The sequence below is a fragment of the Physeter macrocephalus genome, chromosome 6 (assembly GCF_002837175.3).
Source record: "Physeter macrocephalus isolate SW-GA chromosome 6, ASM283717v5, whole genome shotgun sequence".
Taxonomy (NCBI): Eukaryota; Metazoa; Chordata; class Mammalia; order Artiodactyla; family Physeteridae; genus Physeter; species Physeter macrocephalus.
In genome coordinates, this window is record NC_041219.1 from 90,136,751 (window position 1) to 90,149,386 (window position 12,636).

The 12,636-nt window shown below is 37.2% G+C and overlaps 1 protein-coding gene and 1 non-coding gene across 7 annotated transcripts in view; both read left to right on the forward strand.

The window, feature by feature from the left end:
- KANSL2 (KAT8 regulatory NSL complex subunit 2) overlaps window positions 1-12,636 on the forward strand; it is a 19,983-nt gene that overhangs the window by 2,590 nt on the left and 4,757 nt on the right. For 5 of the 6 annotated variants that reach the window (XR_008617706.1, XM_055085649.1, XM_055085650.1 and 2 more), the window contains 5 exons: window positions 163-277; window positions 4,738-4,905; window positions 5,117-5,279; window positions 6,383-6,479; window positions 10,415-10,668. Coding sequence is in view for 5 of the 6 variants with exons in the window: in XM_055085649.1 (XP_054941624.1) it covers window positions 163-277; window positions 4,738-4,905; window positions 5,117-5,279; window positions 6,383-6,479; window positions 10,415-10,668 (797 nt within the window). In the remaining variant the exon portion in view is untranslated. The remainder of the gene's footprint in view (window positions 1-162; window positions 278-4,737; window positions 4,906-5,116; window positions 5,280-6,382; window positions 6,480-10,414; window positions 10,669-12,636) is intronic. The other variant, XM_055085651.1, reaches the window with a different exon arrangement.
- Window positions 6,570-6,706, forward strand: LOC112064750 (small nucleolar RNA SNORA2/SNORA34 family). The gene has a single exon (XR_002891649.1). It is a non-coding gene; the product is annotated as a small nucleolar RNA SNORA2/SNORA34 family (small nucleolar RNA).

Here is a 12,636-nt window from a genome sequence, read left to right on the forward strand (position 1 = left end):
TCCCCTGCATCAGCAGCCGGACTCTCAACCACTGCGTCACCAGGGAAGCCCTAAACTTTTTTAATTTTAAGATTTGGGTTGATGTGTTAAGTAATCTAGTTTTGTGTGGTGGAGTTACAGAGGTGGGAAGTCTTAATGGCTGCTCTCCCTTCCTTGCCTCAGATGAAGACAGCTGGAGTGATGGGGAGCAGGAACCCATTACTGTGGATCAGACATGGAGAGGTGACCCTGACAGTGAAGCTGATAGCATAGACAGTGATCAAGAAGATCCCCTAAAGTAAGTTGTAACTCCACATAGGGCTTTTAAATATTTTAGTAGTTAGTATGTGGAATGTAGTACTGCATGCTGTTTAGTAGATTAATAACCTAGGAGGATTGAAGATAGCTATTTGTGAGCAGTAATAAATAGCTTTTGCATATTAAAGTGTCATTGTTCATCACCATCTTGCTTCAGGGTAGGATTTGATTCTTCGTTTAGAAGTCTTGTAATTTGGGAAAATTTTGGGACATCGGATTCTATACATGAGAAAGTATAGGGGAGAAAATAGATTTCTTGAACATAGGAGTGGGAGGTGGGTGGAGATCAGTTAGAGAAGAGAAAATTGATGTGAATTGGTTCTTGGCTTAACCCTCAGGAATAATAAAGTGATTATATTTGAATATCTACTTTTTTTTGCAAAGTTCTAATTAATTTATTTGTTTAAGAAAAATTAAAAGGTGTTCAGGAGCTTCCTTTGGTTTCATGCCTAAGAAAGAGAAACTGATTTAGAAACCCAGAAGTGAGTAATCAACCTAATTATATCTTACTAAGGTTCTGCTCTTTACTTAACCCATGTTCACTTTGGAGTTGTAGACATATTGCCACTCAGAAGTCTCATGTTTCTATATCTCATGGTTTGGGTTTAGTTTTTGTTTTCTTTCTGATTTCTGTCTCGTGACACTTCTCACTGACAGTTCAGGTGGAAGAACTCTGAATAGTGGGAGGGGTAGTGAATTTCTAGACTTGACTGTGTTTGACAAATTCTTAGAATAGCATTTTCTTCATTCTTTGGATTCTGAAGTTTATAAGAGGTCATTTACGATTACACTTTCTGAGTAGAATAATTTCATCTATATAAGTAGTCTCGATGTAGTAAGCTATTCAGGAAGTACTTGTTTGGAGAGTCCATCTAAATAGTTTGAGAAGGAATGTTTGTTTCTAGCAGGATTCTTTTATAGTAGAAACTTTATACCAAGCAATATATATGTCTTTTTTTCCCCTCCTCCATTGTGCTTCTAGAAATGCCAAACTTGCTTCTTTGAGGAGGTGTTCACACTGTAGGGTCACAGAGTGACTGTCTTTTGGTGTGGTAAACGCTCAGTTTTGAAGGTCCAGAAACTCGATTTTGTCAGTCGTAATCTAGAGTGGATCAGTCTCTAGTGGACACATTCATTCTAATCTGACTTAACAGGAGATTGCTATATAAATCAAAATACCAGTTAATTTTATGAGAAGTATAAATGTTAAAAGGACTAGGTACTTGATGTTATTTTCCTTTAAAAGGAACATTCAAAGGGGGAAAATAAAGCCCCAGATGTGCTCAACTATTAGGTAACTAAATATAAGGCTTTCCTCAATTCTCCCAGTGATACCATTTAAAAAAATTTTTGACCAACTAAAATCCAGTTGTCCCTCGTAATTTGAGGGGGATTGGTTCCAGGATCTGACTCGGGTACCAAAATGCAGGGATACGAAGTCCCATAGTTGGTCCTCCATACCTGGAGATCCCCACCAGTGGGAGTAAATAGTACTATACGTATATGCATTCTTAGAGATGTAAATAGAGTTGTTAATTGTCTGCTTACAACATTTAATTCATTAATGTGGTTATATTATCTTATATTTCATATAAGTATTTAATGAAATTTTTTTTTTTTTTTTTTTTTTTTTTCGGTATGCGGGCCTCTCACTGTTGTGGCCTCTCCCGTTGTGGAGCACAGGCTCAGTGGCCATGGCTCATGGGCCTAGCTGCTCCGTGGCATGTGGGATCTTCCTGGACCGGGGCACGAACCCGCGTCCCCTGCATCTGCAGGCGGACTCTCAACCACTGCGCCACCAGGGAAGCCCTGAAATTCTTTGAATTAAGAATTTTCATCTTTGGTGCTAATTTTTATTTATTTATTTATTTTTGGCTGTGTTGGGTCTTTGTTACTGCATGCGGGCTTTCTCTAGTTGCATCAAGTGGGGGCTACTTTTGTTGCAGTGTGTGGGCTTCTCATTGCGGTGGCTTCTCTTGTTGCGGAGCCTGGGCTCTAGGCACACGGGTTTCAGTAGTTGTGGCTGGCGGGCTCTAGAGCGCAGGCTCAGTAGTTGTAGCGCATGGGCTTAGTTGCTCTGTGGCATGTGGGATCTTCCCAGACCAGGGATCGAACTCGTGTACCTTGCATTGGCAGGTGGATTCTTAACCACTGTGCCACCAGGGAAGTCCCAGTGCCAATGTTTTTGTCATCATTTTTGAATCATTAACAGTTTATAGCATATATCTTCACTTGCTTGTTTCAGAAAGGGTTCTTTTTGAATTGTTTATGATGATGTCATTAGAGATTTTATCCTAACTAGAATTATTATTGGCATATTTTTTCCCGATTGTAGGTACATATATGTGATTTCTCTCAAAATAATCATTTACTTAATTGCTTTGTAAAAAGTAATCTTTAAAAGCTTGTTTCCAGCAACATCCAACACTGGTGAAGTTTTAGCTTAAGAGTAATTGTTAAATCTTTCCCTATTTAAAAAGTAAGTTTTATCATATGACCTCTACACACATCCAGAACTTGTTTTGGTAAAGATCATTTCAGGTTATTGAGTCTTCATCATTAAATGAAGACATTTGAGAGAATGCACTTTTAAGAAGAGACACTATTTAGTAGAATATAAGGTGACTCTCTTTTTTGAAGTTGAATTCTAATAATAAATCCTAGATTTATATTTGTGTATATCAGAGCAAGAAGAATTAGTACATGGCTTTAATAACTAGCTGTGAATGTCTGGGACATCCATCTTTAAATAAATGATCCATTTGTCACATGAACTAGGCATTCATATTAGTTAGGGTGCTCATCCTCTCCCACCCCCACCCCAAATGATTTGTAGTAAATTCTAATTGTAGTGGCTTCCCATTTATAAATTATAGTCCCCAGATCATTGGTTAAATTCTCTTCTGACAGGGTACAATGAAATTAATTTCATTTTAACAAACTTGGTATTAGGTTAAGGCCTCAGGATTTTAGGGGGTACAGACATATTAATGCAGACATGCCCCATTTTCCCGAATATGGATAATCTAATCACCTTTTTTAGATATTAGATATTTTTAAAACCTTTTCACATTTTCTGATAGTCTTAGATTTTGTCATTTCTGTAATTTGCTGGTTTTTTTTTTTTTTCATGTTTTGGTTCTTAATTTCTTTTCACTTATTTTTATTTCAGAGTACTTTGTAGTTGTAGTTCTCTTACACACAGGTAGTTTTGTCTCCTATTTATATTTAGAAAAAGTTTTTGGCAGAGATTACTTGCTTTCAGTCCTAAAGTTAATAATTTTATTCTGTGTATTTCAGTGATTTAAGATTTAAATTTTAAAGAGCACATATTTTTGGATTTAAAATTAGTATGTAATTTGTGTGTATTAACAAATAATTTTTACTCAGTCAAAATATGAAAATAGCAAGTCAGGGTATATATCTAGCTTGTTCTTTCTGTTTATATAATGATCACATAAGACAAATGGAACCAAAAATCTTTTAAATTTGCAGTTAATCCCTTAAACTTTGAGTTAAATCAGAGGCAGGAACCAGTCTTTAATTAAACTGACATTTAACTGATTTGCTTATGCGACCTCATTAATCACTAGATTAAGTTTTTTTTTAAGTTCTGTTGATTCATAGTTGGTGGCAAAACTTAATAAAGTTGATGTGGATCTAGATCTTTGGCAAAGGGTTACTCCAGGGTACTATATTTTGAGAATATTGTCACAATGAGCTGAGGACATTGACTAGCCATTGTGACCAGTGTTTTGAGGGCCTATGTAAACTCCAAAATACAAGTGTATTTTTATTTTTATTTATTTTTTATTTCTATTTAATTTTAATTAATTTATTTATTTTTGGCCGTGTGGCTTGTGGGATCTTAGTTCCCAGAACAGGGGTTGAACCCGGGCCCTCAGCAGTGAGAGCACGGAGTCCTAACCACTGGACCGCCAGTGTATTTCCCTATGAGTATATTTTTAAATTAGAAGTCATAATTGTTTGTTATCTTTTGTGCTTTAATTAAAATGTATTGAGATACATGCTACTAAATTAAACACTTTTAAGCTGTCCTGACTGTAAGTGATTTTTCTGTATTAAATTATTAAATGGAACAAGAATGTAGATTAATAAAAATTTTGAGTATTCTATGTCTTTACTCCTATTTAAACATAATGCAAATAACTGGGGAAAATAATGAAACATTTCCCCTTTCCCATATTGTGATATACATTAGTATCCATTCTTGGGAATTTTCTTTTTTGTTTTGTTTTTGAGTAACAACTTGAATGGTAAAATGCTGTGTGAAAACACTCCTGTTTAATAAGGTGATTGTCTCAGCACTGACTGATTGTTGAATAGCAAATCTAAGTCTCACCTTTACTCCTTTTTCCTTCTAAGCTTGGGTTTTATTGTTGTGCTTTCTTATCCTTTTTGGATTGTCTCTTATTTTAGGCATGCTGGTGTCTACACAGCGGAAGAAGTGGCCCTGATTATGCGTGAGAAGCTTATTCGTTTGCAGTCTTTGTACATTGACCAGTTTAAACGACTTCAGCATCTACTCAAAGAGAAGAAGCGACGTTACTTACACAATCGCAAAGTGGAACATGAAGCTCTAGGCAAGTTTTACGCCAGTTCCAATAAGCTGTTGTGGGTTCAACATGTGAATTTGGTAGTAGTTAGACTTCTGTCTTGTTACCTGGACTGGAGAAGGATTTGCTTTTGAAACTGTAGTATGGGCAGATTTCCCTGTTTTCTTCTTGTTAGTTTGGGGACGCATCCTTGATTGGTTGCTTGGCAGATAACATCTTGACTGTTGTGACGTTCTAGGTAGTAGTCTCCTGACTGGCCCAGAGGGACTTCTTGCCAAAGAACGAGAGAACTTAAAGCGTCTAAAATGTCTTCGGCGGTATCGTCAGCGCTATGGAGTGGAAGCCTTACTACATAGGCAGCTGAAGGAGCGCAGAATGCTGGCCACAGATGGTGCCGCCCAACAGGTAATTTTTGTATATACCTCTAAGGTGTTACATTTGTTTTATTTACAGAGTTAGGGTAATTGTCAAAACACTGTTGTACAGTCTTGGTTCTGAAATCTAACTTAGGACGTGGGGTATATTGAAAAGAGCACTTATCTGGAAGTGCAGAGACATGGGTTTTAGTTCCCTTCTGATCAATTCTGTGCCTGCACTGATAACTGAACTCTATTTCCATCTGCATATTGAAGGGTTGCCATAGATTTCTAAGTTATTTGGTTCAGAAATTCTTCAGTTCAGAAACAGACTCAGAATGCCTAATAGATTGGGACTCTTGTTTTAGAAGGCAGAAAGATAGGTAGAATAATAGGAGCAGTGAATGTCAGGAAGTAAGGTTGACAAGCAGAGTTAAGTGATCTTTCTTAAATTTGTTCCTCAAGCCCCTGGTCTCTGCGTCAGTAAGAGTAAGTCCATTTTTGGGCTTCCCTGGTGGCACAGTGGTTGAGAATCCACCTGCCAATGCAGGGGGCACAGGTTCGAACCCTGGTCCAGGAAGATCCCACATGCTGTGGAGCAACTAAGCCTGTGTGCCGCAACTACTGAGCCTGCACTCTAGAGCCCGTGCGCCACAACTACTGAAGCCCGCGAGCCTAGAGCCCGTACTCCGCAACAAGAGGAGCCACCGCAATGAGAAGCCCACGCACTGCAACAGAGTAGCCCACACTCGATGCAACTAGAGAAAGCCAGAAACAAAGACCAAACACAGCCAAAAATAAAATTAATAAACAAATTTTAAAAAAAGAAAGAGTAATTCCATTTTTATCTTTTCTATTTTTTGAGGCTTGACGTAAGATTACGATTTAAAAAGGGTTCTGCTAAAAGACAAAATAGTTTGAAAACCATTAGGCTGTGTATCACACACTTGTAATATGGAGGAATTGTATTGCGAATTATGGTTGACTCATTATTTGGACATGAGGTTTAAATTTTTTTTTTCCTTTTGCATAGTATTGGTGAATAAATTTGTTAAATGTTCAAGTTTCCAGGCTTTAAGGATACACTTTTCTTATATAAGTAAGTGTTTTCGTAGATAATTTGTTTTGACTGACCTGTTTTCTCCATTTTAGGCCCATACCACTCGTTCCAGTCAGAGGTGCTTGGCCTTTGTGGATGATGTTCGTTGTTCCAATCAGTCTCTTCCAATGACCAGACACTGCCTTACCCGTATCTTTTTGCTCTGTTCAGTTTGCTAGCTAGACTGAAGGCTAGTGGGGATCTGTGATAGTTTAGTTAGTTGAAGGTCTTTGTTTTCCTTTGGCCCTGAATCAAGGCCAGCAGTTTGCTGGAGCTGTTGGTTTCAAGCAGGAGCCTAAAGAAGTCTCTTTCTATGGTCTGTTGGCCATTTCAGAACTTTGGAAATGTAATGGTCAATTCATTAGAAAGAAACATCTCAGTCATTGGTGATAGGTATGGGCTAATACTTACTTGTAGTTGATTAATATTGGGATTCCAAAATTTAGAGATCCCTGATTTAACTCATTCATTAGAATTATAATACTGTTAAATCCAATTACTACAAACAAATTGCTGAGGATCCAAAAACAGTCGGATGATTCTGAAATGTGATCTTTCTTTGAATATTATCCTTTTGTATGGTCAGGGCCCTGACTTGTGTATTTTAGACTTCATTCAAACAGGAAACTTAACATTTACTGCTGGACTGTAAAATTTTTTGAGCTGTATATTGAATTGTGAAAGTGCATCTATATGGTGGACGTTGATTGAGAAAGTTACTTTCACAGTAAATGCACTATTTAAATATGGTGATCTTCATTATATGAAAGGCATAAATCTTGCTGGATTTCATTTGCCTGGCAAGATATACAAATATTTGGAAAGTAAAATGTATTTTTTTTAATAGGAAGGGAAGGAAGACTCTCTTGCTCTTTTGAAAGGAAAACTGATTTTTTCTGTTCTGCTTATTAAATATTTTACCAATTTATTAATTATTGTAACACATGTCTGGTAAAGGATTACTGTCCCTAATATATAAAATTCTTGTGCAGAGTAATTAAAAACTAAAGATAAATGCTCAAAACATAATTGGGCAAAGGCTATCTATGGACAGATTAAAAGTAGAAGTGGCTGATAGTTGAAAAGTATTTACCTTTACTATAAATAAGTGAAATAAATAAAACAAGGAAGTTTTTTTAATCCATACTTTTTTTTTTTTTTTGGCTGTGCTGCACGGCTTGTGGGATCTTAGTTCCCGGACCAGGGGTTAAACTTGGGCCCTGGCAGTGAGAGCCCTGAGTCCTAACCACTGCACTGCCAGGGAATTCCCTAATCTATAAATTTGACACTTATCTATGTATGAGATTTAATAAGTAAGTTTCAGAAGTTTGTGAGGGAATGGTGAAATGGGCCCTTCTAAACTCTGCCAGTGTGACTGTAAAGTGGCACAGGCTTTTAGAAAGCAGTTTGACGATATTCATATTCTTTGATATGATAACATCACCTCTGAGAATTTATTTTAAGACGATAATCAAATACAGATGAATATTGTCACACAGAATTCCTCCAACTGGAGAGAGCCTTAAAATTTTCAGAAGTGGGGAATAGAGAGGAAAATTGTGACACAGCATAGTATAGAATATGTTCAGGAATTAAACATCATATTTAACAAAATTTATGAATGACATAGGAAAATGTTTGATAGTGACAAAAGTAGAATATGGAATTCGGTAGAGTATGTTTTAACTACATGGAACTAATACTAGGAGGGAATGTAACAGAAATGTGACTAATTTTGGATGGTGGGGTTATGAATGCCCTTTTTCCCCCTGCTTCGTACTTTTCAGGTTTTCTTCAGTGACCTTGAATTACTTTATAAGGCAAAAAACCCAGTTTATGGATATTAAGGAGTATTTTAGACTTACAGCACTATACTCAAGATAGTTTATTAGAATATTAATATTTTAAAAAGCAAAGTTGAAAATAAAATGTATTTGAAAAGAGAAGGGAAGTATTATTTTTCTCTTTTATGCTCTTTTCCTTTCCACTCTGTAGTTGCCTAAGTTACTTACCCTTCCTTAAGTCCTTATCCCAGAGAAAGATGCGACTGCCATTGGTGACCTGTTAACTCTTTACTCTGGTCTAATGGAGACACCACTGGACTGAAAGTGAAGGACCCAGACTCTAGTTGTAGGTCAACCATTCCCTTCTTTGTCTGTTGTCCCTATCTGAAAGGAAAGGGGGTGGAGGAGGATGGGGGAGGGCTTTTCAAGGATACTGTGATATTAAATAAATAAGAGACTTGTGAAAATCCTTTGAATTACATGAAAAAGTTTCCAATTGAAACAATTTAATGGATTCACATTTAAAATTTTAATAATTTAAGATTGCGCTTAAGCACATAGAGATTGCAAATCTGATTGTTCCCATCAGATTCATGTTTGTTCATTTGAACGCTGATTTTCATTGAATAATTATTTGTTTACTTTGAGCTATATACTGTTCCTTGAGAGTAGTGGTTCTCAACCAGGGCCACTTTGTACCCCATTTGGCAATGTGTGGAGACATTTTTGTCTTAACTCTGATGGGGGTGCTGCTGACATCTAGTGGCCAGAGGCCAGGAATGCAGCTTATAAACATTCTACAGCGCACAGATAGCCGTAATGCCAGTGGTGGCAATGTTATGAAACTCTGCTTTAGAGTTTATGAAGTTCTAAGGAATGGATTGAAGAAAATGGCTTTTCTTCAAGAGGTTTTATTTGGTTTAAAATTTATAATGTGCATTAGATTTTTTAACTTCAAAAAATTACCTTAAAATTTGGGGGATAAAAATTACCCGTAATTCCATAATCCTGGGTACAGTCAGTTTACAGAAAATTTTGCCTTCTGATTTAAAAAATAGGCCCACGTTTGAAATAATAGTTGTCTATTAATCTAGGGAAAATAACCATGTAGTTAGGATTTCAGAAAATGATAAAACTTGAGTAAAATGTATTTTGTAGAGTGACTGGAATCAGAATTTTGTTATCTAATCATGATTTCAATGTTGATTCATCCCACAGAACTTCTTTGCCAACTTGGAAATATAGCCCTTTTCTGCTTCTACCCTTAAGAGAAGTTGTTAGGGCTCCTGGAGCGTTCCTGGAATACTTCTTTCCATGCGCCATAAGCAGTTGTTTTCTTCTTCCCTTTCTTTTTAAAAATTTATTTATTTTTTATTTTTATATTTTGGCTGCATTGGGTCTTTGTTGCTGTGTGCGAGTGGGGGCTACTCTTCGTTGTGGTGTGGTGGCTTCTCTTGTTGCGAGGCATGGGCTCTAGGCACGCGGGTTTCAGTAGTTGTGGCACACGGGCTCAGTAGTTGTGGCACGTGAGCTCTAGAGTGCAGGCTCAGTAGTTGTGGTGCACGGCATGTGGGATCTTCCCGGGCCAGGGCTCGAACCCGTGTCCCCTGCATTGGCAGGCGGATTCTTAACCACTGCGCCACCAGGGAAGTGCTCTTCTTCCCTTTCTTTTGGAGATCATAACAGGACTCCAGTGATACCACCCCACTGAAAAAGGGGGTATGTGTGGAAATTTTATTTCCTGTCAGGATAGGATACCTAGTTACTATTACTGGAGCTTCTGTTTTCCCCAACACCCTGCTTTAAACAAATGTATCATGTAAACATTTTGGAAACAAGGTTCAAAAAGTTTTGAGGACGTTTTTGCCCGTCTGCTTAACAGCAGAAACAACATTGTATCTCTTGACTCTTGGAAGGGGTTGGTAGGGGCCTCTGCAAGCTATTTGCATTTACCATGACATGTTTCTTGTGAATAGGTACAGATTTCTAGGATTGTTACTGCCGTTTGCTTAGCACTATGTTTTGGAATGTTTTGCGTTTGACCCTCATAGGGAGAACAAGATTAGTGTCTCTTCTTTAAATGGAGGTTGGGGACTAGTTTTACATTACTGGTAGAGCTAGAATTATGCTAGTAAATGACAATTTGAGAAGTAACTTTAAGAATTGCTACCTGCATTTGGTTCTATATCAGATGTAACCAAATATGTTGTGTTGTCCAGACCTTGAATTTTACATGGCAGACACCTCCTTTTTTGTGCCTCCGATAGGTCCATTTTATTTCCCTTGACCGTTTTTCTACAGATATTTGTCAGGACACGAATCAGGTTCTCTTCAAATGCTGCCAGGGGTCTGAAGAGGTACCCTGCAACAAACCAGTTCCTGTAAGCCTCTCTGAGGATCCCTGCTGCCCACTGCATTTCCAGTTGCCTCCTCAGATGTATAAGCCCGAGCAGGTACTGTCTGTGCCAGACGATCTGGAAGCCGGCCCCATGGATCTGTACTTGAGTGCTGCTGAGCTTCAGCCCACTGAGAGTTTACCTCTGGAGTTCAGTGATGTAAGTTAGAGAAGCTCTGCTCTGGTTGGCCCTTGAGGCAAGGCCTTATTTATTAATGGTGAGAATAGGTTAGTCGTTTGTGGTTTAAAAAAAAAAGAAAACAACTTTGATAAGATTTTTGAAACGATATGTGTATGATTGTATTTGTATGTTATAACATATTCATTTAGAGACAGTTTAAATTTACAGAAGTTTTTTTTTCTGAGGGAATGATAAGGGAAATTGTAAACTAAGGGAAATTAGAAAGTCAAGATTATGGTTGGATTTGTGTAGCTGGGAAATTTGGTGCCCATCCACAAGGTAAGTAATTCACTGGAATCTTAATAACACAAATGAATTCTGATATCTACTCGACAATGTAAATTTGTGTTTTGGCCCTATAAGAGTTCTCATTTTCAGATTAATGTGTCCCCCCCTTAAAAATGACTCTAAACTTAGCTCTGCATACTCTTTTTCATTTTTGATATGTTATTAAAGATTCTGTTGTGAATGGACCAGAACAACAGTGATCTCCCTAAATATTTACTTTTATAGCCTTCTAAGTGTGTACACTACTCTACCTTTTTCAGCCTGCTCCTTGATTGGTCCCAGCCCATAAACCCATCTCTGATTGCATTCGTTTCCCTAATTAACACTACCCTACTATGTCATTCACTTTAGGGATCAGTTGACATTCCATCTCTTTTTTGGCACTTTGCTTAATCTTTAGCCTTTTGGATAAAGGTCTTCATTATTTATTCTGAAGATAATTCTTCTGAATTTCATAATAAGGGTGTCTTGTATCAATATATAACCATGACATATTTAAAGTGACAAATCTAAATGGAAAGTTCAGTATAGGTTGCAAGATTGTTTGCCTAGGGGTAGAAGCAGGATTTGGGTGGCCTCGAGTGTTGCTCACTAAAGAAGATATATCAGGACAGGCTAATATCTGAAAAAGTGGCACTAAGAGTAAACTGATTCCAGGGAATTCCCTGGTGGTCCAGTGGTTAGGACCCGGCACTTTCACTGCTGTGGCCTGGGTTCAGTCCCTGGTGGGGGAACTAAGATCCCACAAGCTGTGCAGAGTGGCCCAAAAAAATTAAACTGATGCCAATTAACTATGCCCCCTCTTTTTTCGTTGTATACTGTTTGTAGGATTAGTGAACTTGATTTTTGTCACTTCATTTATAACATACTTAAAATTTTTGTTATAATCCTGATTATAATTGCTTTTTAAAAAGTTTCTTTCAAACAGATTCATAGACTATGACAACCTTAGAGATTATATATATACACTCCAGTGCTTCCCAGAGTTTTCCAATGAGATTATGTTGAAGAGAGTAAATGAATAGATAGCCCTAGATTTGATACAGATTTTTGTCCACTTCCCTTCATTTTACATGTGAAGAAAACCCAAAGAGGTGCTATCTTTCCTTTTTTTTTTTTAACTTAGTAACGAGCAGATTTATAGGGTCTAAAAAATAACCTAATCACTACATTGCCAAATTCCCTTCAAATATTAATGTGCATATGTAGTAACTAGCACGTGGGTTTTACATAGATGTACTAGGTTATTAACTTTTATTTCATCTGATTGTTAATTTCTAGAGCCATTGCTGTTTTGACCTTTTGCTTTTCCCCTTTCACCTGTTTTTGCGTTAGTTTTAAATAGTGTTTTCTTAAACTTTTGATGATCTAGAGCTAAGAAAATATGACTGTTACAGTATGTTTGAAGATTATGTTCTTGTTTGCTCTTTGGAGAATATTAACACAAAATATTAGAGATTATAAGATGTGATCATAGCCTAAAAGTGACATTTAAGGAATCTTAATTCTTAAACATTTAAAAATATATTGTCAGATCTTTTATTTTTTTTATTTTTATTTTTTTTATTTTTTTATTTTTTTGTGGTACGTGGGCCTCTCACTGTTGCGGCCTCTCCCATTGCGGAGCACAGGCTCCGGACGCGCAGGCTCAGCGGCCAT